At 34.4% G+C, this 26,326-nt stretch overlaps 1 protein-coding gene across 1 annotated transcript in view; it reads right to left on the minus strand.

Annotated features, from left to right (window-relative positions):
• Nucleotides 1-2,987: 2,987 nt before the first annotated feature.
• LOC138323363 (prolactin-releasing peptide receptor-like) overlaps nt 2,988-26,326 on the minus strand; it is a 50,353-nt gene continuing 27,014 nt past the window's right edge. Inside the window, exons 2-3 of the mRNA XM_069267943.1 lie at nt 7,019-7,234; nt 2,988-6,267 (exon numbers count right to left, since the gene is read on the minus strand). Coding sequence (XP_069124044.1) covers nt 5,926-6,267; nt 7,019-7,234 — 558 coding nt within the window. The 3' untranslated portion in view covers nt 2,988-5,925. The remainder of the gene's footprint in view (nt 6,268-7,018; nt 7,235-26,326) is intronic.

The raw sequence follows: 26,326 nt of genomic DNA on the forward strand, positions 1-26,326 counted from the left end.
AGATAATGTTCTTCATCGTCAGGATATTTGCCTGGTGTAGTTGAGGATATTCACCTGTCATATCTAGATCTTTGATAGCCGATCCTTCAAAGTTAAGACAAGTTATATGCACATTTGGAATCAAGTGCCAAAGCAAACAATGTTAAAGACAGCCATTTTATATAAAACAGTGGCAAAAGTCAATTGAAGTCTCTAGAAATGCTTCGATTGAGAAAACACCAATTATCTTGGCCGGTCGTATGTGTTCAAATTCACCGATATTTACAAAAGGTTTCGTTCCTTTGAAACGTGATGAGGATACTTTAACTAAATAGGTAGAGAATCCGAGCCATGCTCTTAATTTAGATGGGTGGTATAACACATTCCTATGGGAGGTTTATGTACATTTTAATTTAGAAAATCTGCTTTTTGTTTAACATGTTAAGGTGTAATATTCATTTTGCTTAGACATAAAGATTTCACAAAATGCATTAGCGAACGGTTAAACGACAAACTACCACACGCCCTATTGAAAGGTCTCGACTGGAATCCTCTCTTCATGTTCTGTACCGAGGGTGCTGGGGTCTGATTAAGGTCCTATGTAACACAACTGTTAGTGTGGACTTGGTATAATTTTGGTGTAGAGAAAATCCTAATCCGTTATTATAAATAATAGTGGTGAAAATGAAAATGACAATGACATGAGAGATGGCTAGTGACAAGTTTTCAGACACAACAGATACTCGATATAGATTTGCACATTTTCAAAACGACCAATGTTTGAAAATGTGACAAAAGTTTAAAGAAAATAGCAATGCAATATTCAATGATTTTGTTTTATCGGCTTTCGATAGTTTTGTTGCATTCTACCTTACAAATAAGTTCGAATGGGTTTTGAATTTAGAGGCGAGTAGACGAGACAAAAAGGAACTAAATCAAAATATTTACAGTTTGCACTGACATGGACTCAATTACCATGCTTTCTAGTATTATCATTATCGGTGTATAATGATATTACAAAACGTGCGGCGATTCTATTATTACGGGAGTAGTCGCTGGCGTAGCAACGTGGGGTCATGACCCGACTTTTGGTGGGAACATATGAATTCCGAGCAGCTGTTCAATCGAATTAGTTGACGATGACAGGAGAGAAAAAAATATGAAAAACATGCAACTGTCGCGAGAATAAATAATATCAATTTGCGTGAAAAACTGTAAATATAAGTCACCCCGACATCAAATTTACACGTGCTCCATTATCATTATACCCTCATAACCTCAACAAAATCAAAACATACTCCTTTAATAATTAAATTTTTAGAGTCGATCAATCGACGACATATTTTGTCAAAGCTGTACACTTTGCTTTTCAATCCTTGAGATAGTTTATTTGATTATATTATTAGCTGTGCACTGTACACAACATTCCCTTCACCCACAACTAACTAATTATTAACGCCCTAATCCGGGTTAGAATTTCAGAATTAAGAATTTTCATTGTTAATTGACATTTGAAAAAGAATGATGCAAGATATTATACTTGGACAGGAAGGTAACCAGAATTTTAGACAAAACGTTTTGTTATGTCTGATTGGCTAAGTCGTAACCTAAGTCTAAGATTGTTTCACGATCCAGGAGCCTGGTATATCCAATAGCGGGAAAGTCTTACAGATACTACATATCGGCTAATTGATAGATATGTGTTGTAGTGAAACAGAACGAGGTAGCAATTAACTATACATCCTGAAATCTTTAAATCGAAAATGGATACCATAGATCGTGTAACGAACAGTAAAACTAAGTTCAGCCATTACTATGCATTCTTATAAGTCTTCGTTTTCAGGTCATACAATACTGTAAACGAATTTAGTTTCCGTTTTCTGGTCAAACAATACTATAAACAGACTTTTCGTTTTCTAGTCATACAATACTATAAATAGACTTAGTTTTCGTTTTCTGGTCATACGATACTATAAACAGACCTAGTTTTCGTTTTCTGTCATACAATACTATAAACAGACTTAGTTTTCGTTTTCAGGTCATACAATACTATAAACAGACTTAGTTTTCGTTTTCTTGTCATACAATACTATAAACAGACTTAGTTTTCGTTTTCAGGTCATACAATACTATAAACAAACTTAGTTTTCGTTTTCAGGTCATACAATACTATAAACAGACTTAGTTTCGTTTTCTGATCATACAATACTATAAACAGACCTAGTTTTCGTTTTCTGTCATACAATACTATAAACAGACTTAGTTTTCGTTTTCTTGTCATACAATACTATAAACAGACTTAGTTTTCGTTTTCAGGTCATACAATACTATAAACACTTAGTTTCGTTTTCTGGTCATACAATTCTATAAACAGACTTAGTTTCGTTTTCTGGTCATACAATACTATAAACAGACCTAGTTTTCGTTTTCTGTCATACGATACTATAAACAGACTTAGTTTTCGTTTTCAGGTCATACAATACTATAAACAGACTTAGTTTTCGTTTTCAGGTCAAACAATACTATAAACAGACTTAGTTTTCGTTTTCAGGTCATACAATACTATAAACAGACTTAGTTTTCGTTTTCTTGTCACACAATACTATAAACAAACTTAGTTTTCGTTTTCAGGTCATACAATACTATAAACAGACTTAGTTTTCGTTTTCTGTCATACGATACTATAAACAGACTTGCAATACTATAACAGACTTTTAAGTCGCCACGACAATCAGATGGTTAACAGTGAATTTATTTGCCATCAGTATATTGTTTTTGTGTCCTTTGTTTACTATTAATTCAGCATTTTCGTCTTGTTATGTTTCATGTTTCATATATTCAAATTGCGTTTAGCTCGACCTATTGTTCTTCGGTGAAGACGACACACTGCAAAATTACATTATACGTATACCTTAAGCCGTATCACTCACACAAACATGTTATATACGCATAAAACAGGCGTTACGCATGCATGAATTGAAACAGAAAACAAAATAAAAACTCGAATATATAGAATTGAATAATTTAATAGCAATTCATACAATATACGTATATTCTGAACAATGAAAATGACAAATCACACTAGTCTCACGTTTGAACACATTCTTCCTCTACTGCTTGCAATCAATCATGCACAATTAAAATGTATAATGCTACATATCACAATATATAAACAACAATATTTGCACTGTTTAAAGCCATGTTAACATACATTCATTACGATGCCCTTACCGGAATTGTAGTTAATAACGATGCCCTAATAATGTCATCAATATGATACCATCTACTACAGCTCATTAAAAAGTGAATGCTAAAAATGCTATGTTAATTAACGGAATTTGAGATTTTCCAGCGATTGATTGAGAGAGATTCTCCAATATGACCCTAAAATATCGGTCTTGAGTTTGTTTGTCATCAGTTAATTAAACAAGGGACACAAGATTATATATGTAATATTGAATTTATTTATTAATCTAATACCGACAAGTTTCTGGTTTTCAATGTTAAACTGACGTTAATTTCGTCCTCATCTACGTATGTAGGCCTACCCAACTGTCGCACACTTTCCATGTGTGCTATCAATTCCTGATTTCTCTAAACATTGGTATTAGGCTGGAAAGTATATATGGTTTGTGTAATTATATTGTTACACAAGTAGTAAATGTGTATCTGTGACGTTTCGGTGACTAGTACTATGTATACCCTACTGTCTTCATCAGACAAATGAGCGGGTACGTTTGTAGATACACAAAAGGCGTTAAAGTGTAATAACTGTCTTGAATAAGATTGATGTTCTATGTCGATGTTGGCAGCGCTGAGTATACCATGTGTATATAATTTCGGGTTAGATTTTTTGTATTAACCAATATATGATTTTCGGGTGGTGCTAATTAACGAATCACCTTAAAATAATCACATTTTAGTTATTTCACGAAATTAGATGAACATTAGTGTATATGATATAAATATTGCAGAAGAGGGACATTTTGTAAAATTGAACAAAAACTTTAATGCGAGAAGATATCACCAAAGCTCAATTAACATGTCAAAGATATGAGTAGAATTGCAAAAACATGTTTAAGATAATTCTGAAAATGTAGTTTTGATCTACCAATAAGCTTCTATGTTTCATTTCTGTGGGGATTGCATCCTTACACTCAGATGACCTTTAGGATAGTTTGGCATGTTGTCTGAAGCGTTTAGTTTGGTTTTCAATCATGAAAAAACGTTTACTGAATCCTTGATAATGTTTAATGTCTCCTATCAATCATAGGGTGAGTATAGAAGGTTAAATGTGGGCACAAACAGAGCATGGTATGCGGGTAGTATTCCTATATGTTATATATAGCAGAATGGGGATCAAACTCCCGTAGTCTTGTTGAACGGTGAGTGCATGACCTTATCGGCTGTGTTTTTTTGTATCTGACAAGTTATAACTCATTGGTTTAAAGAGAATAACACACTGTGCTGTTACTTTTCCAACAGCATGTCCACATCACCATGATTAGTTAGATAGTACATAAAACGGGACCAATTCGGTACCAAAGATGTTTAATCAAACGTTATAAAACATTACCTCAATCTCGAGCAGAATTCCTAAAACTGGCATTGTCTAAATGAAAACATTTCCATGATGACTCAACTTATATGTTATACCAATGTTACTTAAGCAAGGTGAAGTCCATGAACACTGATACAAATTGGGCCTGACACATTATACATAAAGGAAGGAGAGTTATACTTTGCTTTTTAATCGTATACAAAGCCGGACTTCGAAAATACATCAATTGTTTTGAAAATGTATCTGTATTAACTTCTTAGTTAGATTAACGCCTTATTAACATCACAAAAGGTTTTCATTATAGATTTTTTTCTACTTTTTGAGATGGTTAAATTGAAAGCCGATGATACAAAATGAAAATTTCACATTAATTTAACTATTGAATTGTTTTTGTGGATAAGCTGTAATGATGTATGGATACTAAACAAATTAAGATATTCGCCTAATCGGGAAAATCTGTATAAGTACACAAATCTTCTTATTATCTACAATGTCGTAAGTTGTTTCCCTAGACATCTTCAGATATCTTACTTATTAAGCTAAAATTGAGACGCTAACATGCGAACAGCCAATATCCATAATTATTTAACTTTTCCCCATGATAGACGATTTTTTTTAGTATACATGTCCCGTCGATGCAAACATTATAGACAGCTGCCTACAAAAACCCTACAGCGTGGAAGCTGCATTTCAATTATAACCTGTCACAGTTTACGGATAAATCATTCCTTGGAGATTAAAAAGATTGATTTCAATCCCTGCAGAATTACGGGTGTTGACCTTTACAGAACATAGGTTCAGGGTGAACACCTTTTTCAACTGATGTAAGATTTGTCTGTCAAGCAAATCAATTTTTTGATTTATTTTTACAAAGCATGCCAAACATCTTCAGAATTATAATCAACATGTAAGATAAAACATCCCTGTCTGTTGTCCAATCTGTTTATATTTTGATAAAAACCTTCTTCAGAGGAAAGCAACACAATCAGATAATTCTTCTCCGTGTTTAAAATAATATTGTGAAGTATTGTAGTAAGACGTTGCTGCGCTTAGCGTAGAACAATATTTCAGGTACATCGCACGTTATTTAGCGGAAAAAACCCAATTAGAGTGGAAAATAACATCAATTGGATTTCATTGCTCAACAGTTTATGGCTTGTTTCACACTATGAAACTAATTTAAAAGAGTCTGGCTTGGTCTGCTTAAAAAGAATAAAAGTGCAAAACTTTCACAAAACTTCATTATCATAGTATCATTACTAAAATATTATCACATTTAATACGAATTTCCCGCGGAATGGAATCCTTTAACAGAGTGTACGGAAGAAATTCTTTATGATTATACACTGTTCGCTGTAACGGAATATCGTATTGTATTTCAAACATCACTCTGGTAAACTTCCGTTTGATTTGTTTGGTGTCTTTTTGAATGAATAAGCATAGCCGTTCTGTGCACCGTTCACCGTTACTCTTGTCATGTGCATTTCTGACCTAGTTCGTCTGAATCCTTGGAACTCTTGTCTATTTTCACTAAGATAGTGCATGGGTCTTGAGCGTTTAAATGAGTCCGATGACCCAGTGCTGTTTTTCATACTTCCACCTCTGATAACTGTATGTTTTCTATATATAATGCTGTCGTAGTTTGAAAGACTATATGTTCTTGTCATCATGTGTTTGAAACAGCAACAACACGGAAACCACTTGTTGAGAAGGACTGCCATGTCTGCCTGTAACAGAAATAACCATGATATTTACGTACATTACATCCTGTTGTCATTTCTATGTGTATATTTAAATGTTCTGACAGAACAATGTGATATTATGTCAGAAAATCATGTTCCATTACACTGAAATGTTTGCCAACTCACATTAGACAATAAGGTAACAGTTCGTTATATGTAGTTTGATAAACATGTCTCTAACCTTCATAAACAAATCGTTACACTTTTGGGTTTGTTGTTTCCTAACATCCGACACATTTTATGTAAACATTTTAGCCACCCCCCACCCCCGTAAAGGATTCATTTTCTTATTGCAACCATTATCCATGTGCGTTTTATTTGACATATTAAAAAATGTCCAGACCCTAATCTAATCTAACAGCTGAATTCAATTTTTTATTTGCTTTAAAATCAGCAGAATAAATAGGTTATTTTTCCTCCGATGGCCTTCGTAACTATATATACCCTTTAATTGTTGCATGATGTAACAGAGAAGATTTTATTCCTCAACAAAACAGTTCGAAGATTGTACTATCAACGCGAACTGATTCTGAACTTATAATAAAGGAAATCTTGAAAGCAATTTTTCGTAGTTTTATTTGGATTAGGACATAGGTTCTATGATAAGTAACTTCGATTTTGACGTCAATTTGGTGGCTTTACAATTAATATATATGTCATATACAATGTATGACAAATATATTTTGTATTGCAAAACGTAAATATTAATTATGTTTAAACAATTCAATATACATACCCTGAAGCTTGCGTTTGTAAAACCATAAATGATTGGATTAGCGAAGCTATTAGACATGGCCAACCAATGAGCGGTGAGATAAATGCCCATGAAGAACTGGATATCCTCGTTTGTGGCTAACAGCTCAGGATGAGAGTCTATAAATAGTGTAAAGGCGTGGATAGGCAACCAACAGATACCAAACATGACCACTACTATCACCAACATCTTCACAACCTGGGAATACAAAACAGAAAATCAGGATGAAGTAACCACCAAAATCACCAATAGTTCCACAACATGGAAAGATAAAATAGAAATAAAGAATAACTTTTATAAATGCAAATATTTCATTCACATGGATATAAATACATGGGTATGCCGACTCGAGTTCAAGATATCAATCGCTGCCCATAACAAATGCTATATATGTAGGTAGTAAATATTAAAACGTATGCCTTATTCTGATACGTGGAAAGAAAGCCTATTGCAGTGTATCGTATGTATCCTCAATCCTTATGTCAATTTTACAGATAAAATACATGCTAAAATTCACTGTTTTATCATTGCTACCCATACATCGAATAGGGGTGTCATGGGTTACACAGAAAACATTATAACTGGGTTTTTAATAACAATTTCAAAATAACCTTTTCCCGCCATTTATAGATGTGACACTTTACATATGGGAATGTCTATCCCTAATCATAAATATTTATTTAGCACGATCGCTATCAACAATGCTGAGCTCTTCATAACGATTAGCCTGTTAACTGTTAACATTAAATGGCACGCCCTCGGAACTAAAGTGCAGTGTCTAGTTTTGTACAACAGTACCAATAGATAATCTAGACAGGGGGAAATTGAAATATTTCTTATATTTAAATAGCCATGAATTATATTGTGGCTTCTAATTCATTTCACTAAGCATGTGGAACCCATTACCCCATATCGAGTTTTGAAATATTAAGTTTATGGCAATGTTTCTTTCATATTGCATTATTTTTAAATTATTACTGAACATTTAATTTTACAATAGCGAGCTATTATAAAAGAACTATTACAACATAACAAAGAGGCTGCCACCCACATTCACAAGCACGTTTATGGATATCGACAGAAACAGAGTTTCAATATTCATCATTCTACATAAAACCGTACACGTTAATATGCAATTCACCGACTTCGTGATTCAATTATCTGAAATTAATATACAGTTTGTATGTCTTTTCACTCTCTATCGTTGCATCCACTTTAATAAAATGAAAGCAAACACTTTACACGGAATGCTGCAAACAAAATGAAGAAGTATTGCGGATATGATTTTGAATAGATGGGAATATCAAATTTATATGAAAATGATAAAACTATTTAAATTCAAGTTATAAACGATGTGCTCTTTCAGCTGACTGATATAAACACTTGTAGCATGCAAATTCAATCATTTGTTGTGTCAAGTTGCACCAAGTCGGAGCCACAATGATATCAGTATTTCGATAATACTATTTTATTTCTTACTTAAAGCGAACACATCCTGAATTTGAATCATTCTAAGTGTTATTATGGCACAATTATGTCTCTAGGGAATTTTGATTGAAGCATTTCTTATGCAATATGTCTTATATTCGTACAATTTTGATTGGTAATATATTAAATCGGTCTCACTAATGAATACATAATTTAGCCCATGAACATAGTCATTTAACTGTCTCATAGACAGTGTCAATCGTGTACATACGCACATCAAAGAAAATGACTGTCATAGACTAACATGCGATGTTTTTAAAAGCAATATAATTAATAAATGTAATATTCATGAACCAGATTATCTTTAGACAAACCAATGTAATAGAAGGGTTTAAGGCTCTGTTTTGGTAGCTGTAGCATTATATATTCAAATAAACGCATTTTTTAATCTTAGAAACACATTCTTACTGTTGGCTCTGATATAAATGTAAATGCTCCATAGAATAAAAGAAAGCATAGAAAGAAAAGTATGTTGTATTCTAGCATTGGTTTCTAGAAGAAAAGTGTTGTTGTCTTCGTATTGGTTTCTAGAAGAAAAGTATGTTGTATTCTAGCGTTGGTTTCTAGAAGAAAATTATGTTGTAGTCTACTATTGGCTTTAAAAGAAAAGTATGTTGTAGTCTAGCATTGGTTTCTAGAAGAAAAGTGTTGTTGTCTTCGTATTGGTTTCTAGAAGAAAAGTATGTTGTATTCTAGCGTTGGTTTCTAGAAGAAAATTATGTTGTAGTCTACTATTGGCTTTAAAAGAAAAGTATGTTGTAGTCTAGCATTGGTTTCTAGAAGAAAAGTGTGTTGTAGTCTAGCTTTGGCTTCTAGAATAAAAGTTTGTTGTTGTCTTGTTTTGGTTTCTAGAAGAAAAGCATGTTATGGTTTATTCTTTTTTTATTAACCTTGATTTTTATATAATAAAAGTTGCTAACGTCTGGATTTTCGCTCAATTATCTTTGTTTCGCACCATAATGCTAATTCATCATTAGTATATCCAACATTGTTCATGTGCCAGTTTTTTTTCTGTGCACTACGTAATTATACATTGCTCACCATATATAGCAACAATAGGTTAGAATGTGAATAAGAGACATTTATGTATGACTGTTTAGTAAATTTGATAATACAGATAGTCTGTCTTGCTAATTATTCTTTTGAGGCGAAACGCACAAACGGCCCGCCCCTCTTTTCTTAAAATACAGAAATAAACGCTACATGGTTAAACTTTCAATAGGGGGAAGACAACCATTAGACGATGGGAAACAAACTTTCACAAAACAATTGTTTCAATATCTGTATTAACCAGTGCAGCAGCACTGATAAATTTTAAACATGTACTTCAATATCCGAAACCATTTTCTCATGTGATATAATAAAATGTAATTTAACATTTTAAAACTTATTCCCTAATCAAGCACGGTGTTTAACACATGTCTTGAGTTAAGTTTACGGTGGAATTATGCTACATAATACATGATGTTATGATAGTAGCTTAGACGTTAAAACAAGGAAATTAATGAACTAGCCTATTAATATTGTACTTTTAGAACTTTGTTATGTTGTAAATTCGAACTTTTATGCCCCATGCATTGGTTAAAGATGCTCTCCGTTCATGTTTCCAGACAAACATAATTATAGCTAGTCTATAAAGTAAATTAGAGTATTTTGCAAACAAGACGTCAGTAATACAAATGGTGCTTTTAGCATTGCTGTATAACGTTTTGCAGGTAATGATTTGGTATCCATGTCAAATGTCGTTGATCGGGCGCCCCAGTATCTACCATCTGGTCCCTAAAACAACGAGAAAGCATATTTACTTCCATTTATGCCAGATTATAGAGTATGATGTATATAATGTGTCTTGCGTGTAGTTCAGTAATGATGACCACTTAGACCCTTCCTAGCACTGTCCATTATTTTCAGGGGTTTATCAGACTAAGTGTTCTCAGAGATGACCTCTGTGTCTTCTCCACAGGACCGCGGCGTTAACGGAACATCAGACCGGATGCTACTGCGATCATCCAATACCAGCGTTACCAGAAATACTTCATTAATTAGAGATTCATCACGTGGCTAATTGGGAAGGAAATTAAACACGTGAAGAAAATCATAGAGGGTATAGAGTGATAGTTATTCTCTCTGCATCTACCATGTCATTTCTCAATAGAACTAACGTACCATCAATCACATTTAGATAGGAAGTTGTCAATAAGCATACAAGGCTTTCGCCACACGGTGAGGATCGCCACCACATAAACATGTATAGGGCGTGTATATAAAGCGTAATGGTGTTAGTTGTAGGGCTCTGTCAGAATTTCAAGCTAATACTTAGTAATGGTAATTACAGCATCGCACCATGATGCTTGTTAGTTAGTTTAAGTTAGAAGAAGTGTAATGTTTTGCAGCAAATACAAATGGTCACTGACGTTCACTGGTTTCCCCTATGCCAATTACCTTGTTTTATACACTATCAACTTTAGTCCAGTCGACAAATAATTAAGGTCAAAAGTATCCAAGTCCTACGCTCATGACGCTACTTTTTGCTTTATTGCATTTAACATCTAATGCATTATGAACTACATACAGACAATAAAGTCAAATAACCAATTTCATCTACTATTGACATTGCGTCCAAACTCTACAAACAACGATATAGTCATGTAAAATGCAATAAGAGAAAAACCTATCGCCGATCTCTTTGCACATTGTTTCCAATCGGCGTGGATATCTCGCCTCACGAGATGGAAGCTTTCTGTACTGTATTTGCTTTCTCCAATGTCACACCTTTAGCCAGACCCGTGTAAATACACAGCATGAAGTCAGCGCCGAGTACACCACGATCCAGATGGATCAGGGAGGACGCTGGGATACACCTGTTTGCATTAAAAGCTTCAGGATCCTTAGAAGTTGCTTTAGCAGTATCTAAATTGGCACATCTTTTTTGAAAATCAAACAGAAATATATTTGTCTTACGCAGAGTGCAATATGCATCCCCTATATATCCCCAATAATCTTTGAATCACGTTTTGAACTGTTTGAGATACTAGAAAAAATGTATTTTACAGGATATTCCATCAAGACGACTGAACTTTTAATACCTTCGATGTCAGTTTGATTGTTCCCATTACCGCCCACAACGTAAACACATCAAGCTAAGATATCCTACTTCAGTGCCTACGCCTTTCACGCCCGTGTTTGATGCTTTTAAATGACAACGAATACTACCATCAGAACAAGTTTATATGATAATACACAGCGCAAAACCACTTGAAAATGTAAAACTAGTTCATTTATCACAGGTTGCTCTTGTGCACTTCAATGTGTTGTAGCATTCGAAATAAACAGAACGCCGTAAAAGTAAGAAAAACATGTTGAATAACCGTGATAACACTGAGAAAAATAATAATATTTATCCTTTCTTCTTTGTAAAATCATGTTTTTTTACATGTATTTTATACACATTACTGAATTAAAACTTAAAACAAAACATGTTTTGCACATTTTGCATGTCAGGGCGTACACCTATTCAGTGTCCATTAACATCAATCTGGAACAGCCATGTTCTGTTTAAATCTACTGCGTTTAGCATTAGAAATCTGAATCAGTTGTTGACCAGGGTGAGTATGCTACGAAAGACATTACTGGGTATGGTAGTATGACCTGTGCGGTTTTTTTCAACATTGATGTCACTTTTTTGTAATTTCATCGGGATATAATAGATATTTTTTTGCAAACTGTGTGAATCCGCGTAAGTTTGCAAACAAAATTTATAACTGATTTTCCAGACTATTTGTTAAAATAAAATAGGTTAACACGTACGATTATATTGATTTTCCAGGGAAATAGTTTTCCAAATCAATGTTTATATTGTGGTGTCACGATAACGTCGGGTTTTCGCGCCATTCTAGGATATTTCTTTTTTTCAAAGTGGTATGAAAAAACAAAAACAAAAAGAGTCGATCAATCAGAAAACCAGATTTTGTATGAATACAAGAAAAAAAAAAGATTATTGTGAAATGATGTAAAAAGCGCAAAAGGGTATCTAGCTGCGAGTAGATATGTAACACAATATGACTTGTTACTCGTCAAAAGTCATGGTTTTCATATACATTTAGGTAATTAACTTATTCTATAAGAGAAAAAAATCCAAAATACTTGCTACACAAAATCCTCTATGAAAGGATAATTCTAATTCACTCAAAATCTTTGCTTATAGAGAGACGTCAATAAAGTACATAACGGTATTCAGTATTATATCTAATACTGGTTATGTAGGTATTTCCTAGGAAGATAAAGAAAATATCAATTCTGTACCGATGCAAATAACACAGAGATGGTTCCTAGATATTTAGTCGTTTGTGATCGGTTGTCTACATCATTCTTCGAATAATTTGGTTAATGTGCCGTTACACAGCATTTGCAAAATTGATAAAATTAAAGTTAAAAACTAGTGGTGTGTGTTGATAAAGTCAATTTTGCACCCATAATGTTTCGTCGTTTTTCGATATGTGGCAGCTTGGAGCGAGATATTGTATATAAGATAAGGCCTGTGAGTCGACATAGTTAACATTCTGATGAATAAATTCAAAATTAAATTGATCATAGTTCATCAGCATATATCATAGTAGTAAGGTAGATGGCCCTTGCGTCTGCAGGGCATATAAAAGCAACTATCGTGCTAGTTCGTCGCTATACTGTCTTTTGAGTATCGTTTGAATTATCATGGAAGGCTGGCGGAAAATGTTGGGGAATGGAAATTATCAATGTCGGACGTAACTTAATTGTTTAATAGTGGAATAGATCGTGAAGAACCGCTTCAACAATGATTTTAGATTCATGGTTATGCGCTAATTCTTGCTATGCGATTGAACTCAATAAAAGACAACAAAAGTCCTGATTTTCACTATAGCTGAATTGGTAATAAAACCGAACGAAATATACTTCCGAATTCTAGTGAAAGACATTTTGAGTTTCTGCCGGCAGGCATGACGTCGTTCTTTTGAACATATGATCGTGTAACATAGCAACAAGGCGATAATGGGTACAGAACAAATGACAATGATCTCTTGTTCTTATTATCTTATAGACAAGACAGCGGGACACGAATCGTTAATAAGTCGCTTACAGTGATACTTGGAGTTCGTTCATCCGGATTGCATGACTAAAGGCGGTTATCTTCGTAACACCAAACTCCATTACCGTGGAATGCCGACTATCATTAGTAAATCACATTTAAATTAATAAAATCAAAACATTGTAAGTCTGCTATTATTTCGGTCTTCTCAACAATAATTGCATTATTTTATTCGGTTTTGGTTTGTTTTCATTCCATAATTGAGGTTTTATCAGCTGATTTTGTTGGTAGGACACGTGATTACGAATGAACGCTTTTGTGTGATATCAGATTTGACAGAGCCAGATTCTCTTAGTGCGTTAAATGGTACAACGAACATAACTTGTTGAAATCAACGTCACTCAACAATTAATTTTAATTTTCAAAAGGTCTTATTTTCTCTGAAGCTGTTTAAACATAAAACGTTAAACAATGGACGTGATCTGTCACCCTACACATTCACAATATCAATTCCTTTCGTTAAACAATTCAACATTTTAATAGAAATTCCATTATTTTACACGTTTCTCGAAATACTCAACATTGTACATGTAAAACACTATGTTTGTTTTCTTTTCACCTGAATTTAACCAGTTTACTTCTTAACAAGTAAATATGTAAAACAAGTAATCACAAATGATTCTGAGCTATAGATATTGGGACAAAATAGAAAACACGCAAATTTATGACTTTGTAAATGCTATTTCAGTCGTGCCATTCACAATATCATCATCGAAAAGGAAGTTTATATTACAACCTGCAAAGTCATGGAATGAACGGAGGACAGCTTGTTACGTCATGTTGGTAAACAATGTAGTAAAGCCAAATATATGGATACAACTCACTGTTTTACCAGCAAATGTTTATACAGTCGTATTTTCGATAAAAACTAAATGAACCTGTCTCGGATTCTCAGTACTGCTGGTACATAACCAAGTGTAATGTCCACCATACATCAGTTGTGTGTGTTGAATCAGACCAAACAGTACCCTAACTCAGTGATTAGGATAAGAGTATAAATTTCAGTGTTATGCCCATCTCCACCTGTGGTAACTGTAAAATGGGTGAGTTTTTTTTACCGCTTTATGTACCTAGTACTACATTTCATATGAAACTGTAATAGAGCCCCGCCTAATTGCGGCTATAAAAACAAGTATTCCTTCACAAGAAAACATTAAGTTTATTTCTTCAAGACAGACCCTGGTATGTTTAAACGACCAGTGATTAGAAAACCTTCGCAATTTGAAGGGTTCATGATCTAAGTATAAAAACAAAACGAAAATTAAACAAATTAGTGTATAGTAGAGTGCATATCGTAATACATACGTACTGTGCTAACTCCGGGCCAAGTAGTACGATGCGAATAATTACACAAAATGTAGGTCATTTTCACCAGGAACTGTCATTTTTTATTAAGATAAATGATATTTCGATTTACACTTTTCTCTGTGCCAAGTTTACTGAACGAGTTTTGCGTCCTATATCAATTGCCAAGTTGTGCTCCCCGGGGATAGCTACAGAAATACAATGCATGCACAATGGAAACATCAAAAGACCTAACAATCGTTACGACTTTTACGAAATGAAACAAAATTGATGATCATTACAAAGCGATATGCCCCAACATGTATACAAAATGATACTCTACGTTTAGGTATTCAGATTACAAATATAGGTTGATTTCTACGCGTTAAATTAAGCATTCCTTTCCAACTATCGTACTTATGAGATATTATCAATGCTATTCATATGGTTGATTTACGATTTACATGTTGTAATGGGTTGATTAAAATTCCAATTAAGGCTATTCGAAGTGTCGGCAGCAAATTAATAAAAGGTATAGATAGTTGTGAAGTCGGTAGCTTTGTGAGATAATGCTTGCCTAACATCTGTGGTAAGCTTACCGTCATATCTTAGACGAATAAATCAGGGTTTAATAAATGACTTATTGCAATAATTCCTCCTTAAATTTATCCAATGTTTTTTTGGCGGTTTTTACTTTGTTAAACCCATATTGGGGTTTTAGTTTCATACTTATTGAAAAAAATGTTTTAGGAGTCTTTGTTGGAGTATTATTTTTTGTTGAATTAATAAATACCTTTCCACCATTGTGAGGATGGTCTTATTCATTATTAAATGTTACAGTGTAAATTAGTACTGATGTTGCTGATCAGGGATCATGCTATGAGATTGTTGACATTGAATTGACCAATATTTGAAATAAAACATATATAATTGATATGTAATTAGTTACCCATGTTCCACAGATCAACTCATTATCGAATGTTGATGATTGTGTGGGTATTTATCAAAATGGTCATAGACATGTACTTTTGTTGTACGTATAACATACACGCAAGGTCATGTATATGTCGGTCTATGTTCTAACCATTACCCTAGTGATCTGAGCCGTAACGACTAACTGACTTGGACGGAGGAGGTCAGTTCCTATTCGGTTGTCAATGTATGTTTATAAAGAATTCATTAGGGAAATGACACGGCCGTATGTTTATTGTGATGACATTAGGCCAGTGGACACGCCGCACGAGCTGCTCGTGAATACTTTTGTATCAGAGACGGCTGTACAATAGAGCTTCTCCGGAAATAGAATCCAATTTTGATTGCGATGCATTACATCCTTTATAGTGCACGAAAGCCTGCATGCTACTTGTGCATTCCAAATAGATTTGGTTTGGTTCAAACGACACGAGCACCACACCAAACCCTGTTGTAACACTGTCACGTGTTCTGGGGTAATTACAATCCTAAACTAACTTAAGTGTCATTGGTAATACCAATGAAAATGGAATTTTAGTTTCGCTACTGATTTTTTCTCGTTGAGATTTTCGTTGCCAATAGCGTGGTCTCAAACATTACTTGGTTTCTTTATTATATATTGAGCTCGATATTCTTATCGAGGTTAATAAGTCCGGCAGTAACAACAATATGGTCTTGAATTTTGAAATATTTGAGTATTAAGATTGTAAGTCCTTCAAACGAATTGGGGGATTAGTTAGTTTTACTCTGTTTTGATTGATATCTGCAATTGCCACTCAATACAACCAACTACCTCTTGTTGTTGGAGTGTGCCAAATCATGAGAAAGTTTGACTTTTTCAAAGATCAAAATTATTTGCAATAATAACAAACTTCTTTTTAATTCATTTTTAGTATTTCCTTTCAAGTATAATCGTAACTGATTTTAAAGATTTTTCATGTAACCTGTTCCTGGTATCATTGTCATAGAATGATAATAATAATTAGTAATAATGGACGCAGGTAATCATATGCCTCTTTCTCCATATTTTAAATGATAATAAAACTGATTTCTAACCTATAACTGTACAAAAAATCTGCATTTTATGTATTAAACCAACTGACTTATGTGTCTTTTCTTAATTGTTTTTCGTACATATGCTTTCCATGCCATTCATATCCACTTCGTATTCATTAATGTGTATAGTTGATTCCACAAAGTTGGTATTTTGTGACTGGTATTTCACAGTCTTTATTAGCTCCTTCGTTTAACGACTTGATGCCAGGTGGATCTGTCTGAAAGTACAGCCGACACAAATATGTGTAGTCACTAGGTCAAACATGTTACATCCATGTGTGGTCTTCAAATCTTTAACAAACTGAAATTTTAGATTTCTACATATGACAAATATACTGTGTACATATGTTATATTTGGATATTTCTTAATTGTTTTTAGATTGTGGAGGTATCGTATGATAAAGCACCTGCAGGACAAGTGGAACATGTGATTATCGCTATAAAGATCCAGGTGTTTACCTATTATGATAAATGTTCTTTGCTTTCCTAACGCCTCTTTACTGTAATAATGTTACTTATTGAGATCAATCTTAATGCATGTTTAAATAATGTATTTAAGATAAGGTAATTGAATACAGTCTAGGCTATTTTAAAGATGGTAGACTATGATCACGAACGGTTTTGAACAATTACTTCAGTTATTTCAGATTAAATTGTGACGCCGGTTTATATATATATATGTTTATATATATATATGTTTCACGGGGTTCCTTTTTGTTCTACAAAATTACGTAATGCTTTATTTTTTTTATTAAAAATCAAAGAAACACAATTAAACACAGCATGACAATTTATTGACCCGTGCCCTATCCGGGCCTCGAACTCACGATCTACGGCACTCAATTGCACCCACAGGGGATGTGGATGTGGCGCAGTAGTAGAAGGCGCAGGTATGTTTGGCTAGGCGACTGGGTGCCGTAGATCGTGAGTTCGAGGCCCGGACAGGGCACGAGTCAATAAATTGGCATTCTTTGTTAATTTGTGTTTCTGTGATATTTAATGTTTTATATTAGCTACATAGGGACTCTCGTTTTCAAAAGAGTACATGGAATTAGCTCTCCTGGAGTTTTAAGTAACCAACCAACATTTCACAGGTTACTGCTTCGGAAATATCCAATCAATGATTCTCAACTGTAAGTGTTTTATTTGAGAGTGAATAAACAATGGAAACCAAAAGCCAATAATTTAAAAAATGAATACTATAATTTCTGACAAATACAAAATTGATACTCTAACGAAACAGATACTGTTAACCACTTTTCCTTTGTAAGGTACACTTTTGTGAGCAGTCGTGTTAGGGCTTAAACTCGAATTTAAATATTGGGCGTATAAACGTAGATATGAGTGCACGACTGTCAGTAAGAGTCCTTGGTCGCGAACTTCCGTATTTTCTTTGTGATAAAACCTTCCTGAAGAATTCACTTCTTTGTATGCATTCATTCTTTAGATCCATTATATCGACAACTCCGTGGTTGGCACTGTGTGTCTTTTTGTCTCCACATTTTATAACCCCCTTCCTCCTAACGTGTTATATCTCAAAGCGATAAAAATATTCACAAACAAGATAAAAGCTTTGCCTTTATTATTGAAAGAGAATGGTAGATGGGCTACTTTGGAATGACTTTACACAATGCACAGGATGTAGTAGTATGCTAGGTGGTTTGTTTCGCATTAAAATGTGATTATTATGTTCCGTCTGTATTGATGTACACCGAAAGAGCCACCTGATGGCGTCAATGGTGGTCACGTGACCCGCACATTTACAGGAATGTAGCACTAATATGCTGTCGAGTCGTTATAAAGACAATAATTGAGGAGTGCGTGTCTGCATCTATGAACTCTTTCACCTCAACAATAGCTATCGAGTCATTCATCGGACATGAAAAACGGTTATGAATGCATGAATATGCGGCAGACACGTTAATATACATAAGTGAGATCAACTAGGGCCCTGGGCACGACTAAGGATAACTAAAAAGAACATCCCAATCTATCTTTCCTTATGCAGCGAATGCAAGCAGACAATGTAGTCTCCGGGATATATATGGACAAAGCAGACATACACTGACGTCATTTGGCTTCAATTTAATACTCCACACATTACTGTTGACCGAATTTTCTTCTACTATAATTCCAAAAGCAAATTTCAGTTATACTGTTAGTTAGATGAACTGCAGTATTTAAATGTCTTAGACCGATAATATAAATAAGGCATGAAACTACCCGTGTGTTTCTATTGTGGATTATTGGTACGGCATAGCCTTATGGAACACGTTTAGAATTTTCCAACATGGCGGCACCCATATAAAAGATACGAGCCGAATTCAAGAACTAATTATTTTTCCCGAAGAGCATTATAGATATAAAATCCGTACCTCAAAACTTCAAAATATGTTGAAATGAATAAATGATCTTAACTTATTCGGCGTCCTATTACAGATACCGTAGATTCGTCCCGGAACAAATGGTTGGAATCACAAATAGAACATGTAGTTTAATATCATAACTTCCGTCGTGGGTTTACAAAGAATCACAGAAAATAAGTTTTACATATTTTGATATGTTTCCTTGTTAGTTTGCGCTTGTGAGGATACTAAGTTCGTCAAAATTTGATATCTTAAAAATGCCAAGATTAATGACATTTTCAGAAACGAACGTGTTGAGAAACCTTTGAAATGCAAAGTCTAAGTTTGCAATTCATCGGCTAATTCACATAGGGCAAACTACTTTAACGTACTTTCAAGTTACCCATATAAATTTGCTCTTCTGTTAGTATATGCGATGTATATATATATATACATATTTGCTTTAGTTATTATTTGAACTTCTGTGAATCTCTATGGATAACATATATCACCATTGCAAACTTCAGTTCTGGAACCAAGGCGAGTAAGTCTGTGTGTGGGTTTCCATTAAATACTGCTGTTGTACGTTTTATACTTCGATTGATGGATCACATTTTGCCATCTTATAGTTATAAACAATACAAAAATAAATATTTACTGCAGATGTTGGAGCAATTCACAAAGGAGCTGCTCCGAATCTATAGAAGAGAAGAAACATCAGGACAATGTTTGTAGTTTTGTTTCATCCTGAAAATCATAAGGACTTTAAAAGTATAAAGTGAATGAGCATACACCGCCAGCAAAATGGTTTCTACATATACAACCGAAGCAGTTTTCAATGTTAAATAACTTCTCTTTCATACTTTTTATAATACTACAAATACAGATACGTTTTGTCGAATTCCCTACCATGATATTAGAAATACTTATATAATTATACCCTCTAGTCTTTACCATTATAATAGCACCTTATCTACAGTTGAGATTGTATTGTTTTCAGTCGTTATGGATTTACCGTCTCGCCAGGCAAAACAATACGATCTGGCTTCAAGAATATATATTTAACACACATTTCTGAAATTCTTTCACGAATCTTTTCGAGACAACGTCATTGTCCCGCAAAATCGCAAAGACATTGCTGTTATTGAAACTTTCAAATAATCAATATGCCACAGCCTCTCGAACTATACATACAATCAAACACCACACCACACTGCGCTCATAGGAGGCCGTCCGCAAATAGGAAACGTTAAACATATAGATTTGAAAATATTTAATGCTAGTGTTTACTTTCTTCCCTAATCTATACAGCATGCAATTGTATATATACGTATTATCTACTTATTATGGTGTGGCTAGCAGATGTGAATAAAACCAGAACGAGACTGATTTCGACATTGATTAATAGATATGACGTGATTAAATCGTGTAATAGTATTTTATAGGCTCGGATAAATCATATTAATTGATACTTTTAGACGCATTATTAAGGAATAAGACATGAATTGTTTAACATAACAGAGAAGTACAATGTTTTATTAAATCAGTACATTAATAGGTTGGGGATGTAGTGATGCCCTCATATAATGGCGCTTAAATCAGTAATCAGTAATCATTAAGAATTGGGCAATTAAGGAAAAACTTGTAAGTGAATCAGGTACAGAACGTCTTAGGGATAGTTAAGATCACTTTATGGACCTGTTGCATTGCTGACGAACAAGATTTGATTGCAATGTGTGAGCAGATAGAGATTGTTTCCAAATCAGAAATCAGCCCTAGGTCATTAGGTTTACATACCCTTGTGCACTATGCGGAATGTTCAAGGTCAGATAGCTGTGATTCTCCTCAGATACCTAAGCTGCAGTAGAGTCGTTAAAGAAATGCTTCCCAGATATATCAGTCAGGTAAATGACAATTGTTAATTACCTCGCCATGACAGAAGTAAACAGTGATGAGTTCAAAGTATACGGATATGGACCATGTGTATTTACCACGTACGTACACATCGCCCGGGTCAAACTGGAACCAGATTCCTTTTCATTGGTCATTCGATAACAAGTGGTGATGGTATTACTCAGGTCGTCAATCAGCACCTGGAGCTAACTGTTTATATATATCTATAGAACAAAAAGTACCACTATTGATTCATGTGGTGGACGTGGAGCAAAGATTCACGTACAGATCGGTCAGTAAAGGAATCTTAAAACTGCCCATCACGTTCATACGAGACACGTTTATATGAATAGCTATCAGACATATGCCTAAGGTCTAACAATGCGCCAATGATTGATATGCATTGGTTGAAGCTGTGCTCAATACAGTATGCGTGGTACATATAGGTGATTTTGCTGGCTTCATTGAGAAGCTCTTCTCTATCATATTAAAGAACAATGGCACTGCACGAAGAGTTTAATAAAACTTTTCAAGGTCATTCGTTGTTTAGAAATGTAAGAGTTCTGATTAAAATACGGATGTAATTTAGAAAAAAGAACATTTTTAACGCTTTTCCGTAGCCTTGACATTGCTATTCGACCGAACAGTGAACTCCGATTAAATCCCAGTCAATGTGTGATATTATCAATAGCTTGATAGGTCATTTCCTGGTCGCCGTTTACTTATAAATTCTATGCATGCAACTTCCGCACACAATTGGTGATAGATGCACGATTTATTGGACATGAGTCGGAAATGTTCCTCAATAAACACGCCTGGTTTAACCTCCGTCTTATCGTGTCCTCACTAAATTAGGCACATGTTTACTCGTGTTCTTTCACCTGTAGGGAGGCTTTAAGGACAGCGGTCAGTTCGGGTCAAGGTTTATGTTATTTTGCATTCAAGGTTGATATAACACTCGCCATCATTTGTCAGCTTTATTTAGCATAAGACTGGCGGGTGTTGATGATATAAGGGCAAACATCTCACGGTCGATTGGTTCGTAATATCGTGTTTATTCAAGCCGAAACAACACCGTACAGGTCGTCAAATCATTGATGTACTAAGAGGAAGATAAATCTATATAAACATATATTACTTTATAAATTGAGTCAAATATTGATTTTACCTGGCTATCATTGATTCACCAAATATGAAAATATTGGGGTTTTTTTCGATAAAGATACAAACAATAAAGAAATCGGTAATACCTACAACCGCTCTACACACACACGTAAAAAGACGATATAATTTGAAACCATAGACTCCTAAAAGCTTGCAGGTTGGTACAATATAAAACTAGATGTCATTTTGGAAGAGTAATCGCTCACTGATCAAGAACTGCGATAAATTTCTTGACATATATCGGGTTCTGTAGTGACCTAGCCATTCGACTTTCACCGAGCCGTACGGGATTTAAGGTGAAAAGATCTGATCATGTAGATTTTTGTCGAGCACTCCGGTTTTTTCTCACGGTACGACGCCTCGCGAGCTTATATCCGAACAATCGCAAGTAATTTGTATGAGTTGCATAACTTCGCACAATAATAGGTTTTTCATATGAATGAGTTTGATATCTACAACAAGTTATATAAATATCGGGTTGCTGCGGCAATATAGCATGGTATGCTAAGAAAAACTGAATTGCTACAGCACCATTGTCTGACCAGAAACATATACCCTTGAAGGACCAATATTCGTCAGGGTAATTAAATCCTCTCGGATATGAACAAACCAGCAAGAAATAAAATCTACAAATTTTATCAACACAAGTATATAATATTTTATCTTACTTGTACAACAAGTTGTCTATCAATTCGTTATGTATCTATCGCAACACGTTAAATTTCTAACAGCCGGTCGCTGGGTGATGGCCGACCCAAAAGGGACCTATTTTCGTCAGGGGGGGCTGTTTCGCTTATTACGAAAATTGAGATCGTTCCAAATAAATGATGAGCAGTAGGCGCTTGTGAGATCGTGTTTTAGCTGAAAATTTCTTGTAGTTACATCGATTTTAAATCTTTAAACCTATTGGTCATTGAAATTGGCGAATACCTCTGTTTACATAGAATAAAGTTATGTTTTCAACAGTCAACACCAAAAATTTCGGGTAACTTGAATCGCCAAAATAATTTGTAATAACCCAAAATTTCGGCAATGAATCACATGATCAGACACGTGACTTCTGGTACTTTGTTGACATACTGCTGACCTGTGCACATGGACGATCAAACGCTGACGGTAGGGTTTTAAAGTTTTATTTAAAATGGACTTAAGAAAATACCTTCGTTTTGGGGTATAATGCTACATCGTTTTCATAAAATTACTTGGTTATAGCACACGCACCCTTTTAAGCAAGACAAATCTTCCTTGATCAAATCTGCTTTGGCAGACGACTCACTTTATGAAATTACGCGATAGTTCATGAGATAAAAGCAAAATTGTAAACATGACGAAAACGGGTCCCTGTCGAATTTAGGGCACTTGACCATATATATATGTGTGTGTGTGTTTCTGGTCTGACGGATGACCTTAGTCTATATGTCTTGAACCCCTGTGATGATAATTTTCAGCAGTCGGTATTTGTTACGACACAATATAAAAGGAAGCAGGCATATCATTGATTTTGATTTACGTTTTTATATAATATAATGGGGATGAAACAATTGCAGTTTTCCAATTTATCATCTTGTTTTGTAATCGAGTAAACCAATGTAGTTTATAGCAGTTTCACAGTGCATTGTATCTCACGGCATTATTCTTAATTGGCCAAACCAAACGATTATAACTATTGCATGTTCTTTTTCGTTTTAATATGTCATACTCGCTGTTATTGTGTCTGGCAAGAAAGTGCTTCAGAAAAGACAACTAGTCGTAAACGCTTTGCGTCTTAGGGCAATAACTTGTATTTACTCTCAAAGTTCTGTCATTTATAGCTACTATAAAGTACTATACAAAAGTATGCCATTGCTTTATTGTTTCCTCTCACCTTGAAACTGTTTTCTGCACATTGATATTGACTGGTTTAACGACAGCGCGGCTCTTGGGCATATAACGTTTTGGTAGTTCACGATTGCGTACGTGTTGTTACGAGCATGCGATTGCAATGAATACAGGATGGATGCAGTTTCTTTTATTGCACATATTCACGCATTTAGTTATACTATATCAAGCATGCTACAGACGTAGAGCGGAAAAAGAAACATGATTTTACACAAAAAATCACGTTCAATTCTTGTATAATATATATTATGTGAGTGTATAAAGTCGTATAAGAAATATATCCACAGATCACGTTATTTATCTCATTGTGTCGTATTCCGCTCTCCCCATCTTAAAGCTATCAAGCTTATTCTACTCGGGGATTTGATTAATAGATACAACTTGTTCAAAGCAGATCGAGAAAACGATCCACCTATATATACATGCTGTTTTCCTTTCTGCTGTTTTGTTAGCGGTAAACAAATAAATCAACGGCAAATACGCACCATAGCATGATGAAAACACAGTATTATGTTTCTGAACGGCTGACCAATAGCCTATATCTAATGACAAAAATCCATTTCCTTCAATAACAAAACCATATTAAGGAGACGCTACATCCGGGCGGGAGAGGAAGGATTAGAATAGGTTGCAAAATAACAAAAATACATCGGACTTAAAATCTAAAATAACAATTTTTAATAAAAAAATCGAGATGAAATAAAAAAATAAAATTCTATGGCTGTTAATTTAAAAGTCTGTCAAGTTTGGCTTCACAAAACATTGATTATGTCACAACTAGACATGCAGACTTTCCACAACATCACGGGACACTCAATTTTTGCTTCACAATTTTCCTGTTTCCTTTGGATTGACAACATAATTCAAATGATATTTACTTTTATTTACTTCGGCAATGAAAATTTGACATATGAAAGAACTTTTTACAACACTGTTGAAGACAAAATGGAGCTTACGCAAAAAAAAAGGAAATTGACATGCATATTTTATAGTTTTGAATTTTCATTTCTAGATTGTTCTTTACAGCAACAAAACCGACATGAAAAAATGAAACACACACTCAAAAGCGATTTTGTATTGTGTCTTTGACTGCATGCCTGAATGAAAAAGCATTATAAAAAAAACCGTTCCACTATTACAAGGATACACAACGCCAACATACCTCAGCCTCCTAAAACACACTATCACAAAGAGACACAACACTAACATACCACAGCCTCCTAAAACACAATATCACAAGAAGACAGAACACTAACATACCTCAGCCTCCTAAAACACACTATCACTAGGAGACACAACACTAACATACCACAGCCTCCTAAAACACACTATCACAAGGAGACAAGACACTAACATACCACAGCCTCCTAAAACACAATATCACAAGGAAACACAACACTAACATACCACAGCCTCCTAAAACACAATATCACAAGGAGACACAACACTAACATACCACAGCGTCCTAAAACACAATATCACAAGGAGACACAACACTAACATACCACAGCCTCCCAAAACATTTACATAAACAACACATTACATACATGATAGGTAATCTTTAAATGAGATGAATAAGGTGTGTATAGGACATCCATCAACGACCAAACCAAGTTGGAAAACTTACATAACTCAAAAAAAGCTTTGGATAAGGAGAGGGGGATAACACAGATTTCCACCACTAGACACAACTACCTCTAAGTATTGAATATATTTTCAACAACAGAAGTCGATAGTCGAACATCGATAGTCGAATTTCTCTGAATAATGCAAAATCACTAAAATAACGTACGGTAAGAGTGATGTAAAAGGTAATCAATGCTTATATACTGTCCACATGTCAATGAATAGTTTTTCTAAGAATTCCTATCTACTGCATATATCAACCAAATAATAACTTTCGATGATTTCTTCATTAAGTACAGTATAGGAATTTTATAATTGATGGTAACATTTATGTTTAAAATATTTAAAAATAACAAATCATAATATAACGAGATTAATGCATTAGGACTGCTTCAGTTGACAAAGGAAATCAGACCAACCATCTATTGGTCAAAATCGAACGATTTACTAAATATTTAGTGA

Source organism: Argopecten irradians, chromosome 5, assembly GCF_041381155.1.
Source record: "Argopecten irradians isolate NY chromosome 5, Ai_NY, whole genome shotgun sequence".
Classification (NCBI taxonomy): domain Eukaryota; kingdom Metazoa; phylum Mollusca; class Bivalvia; order Pectinida; family Pectinidae; genus Argopecten; species Argopecten irradians.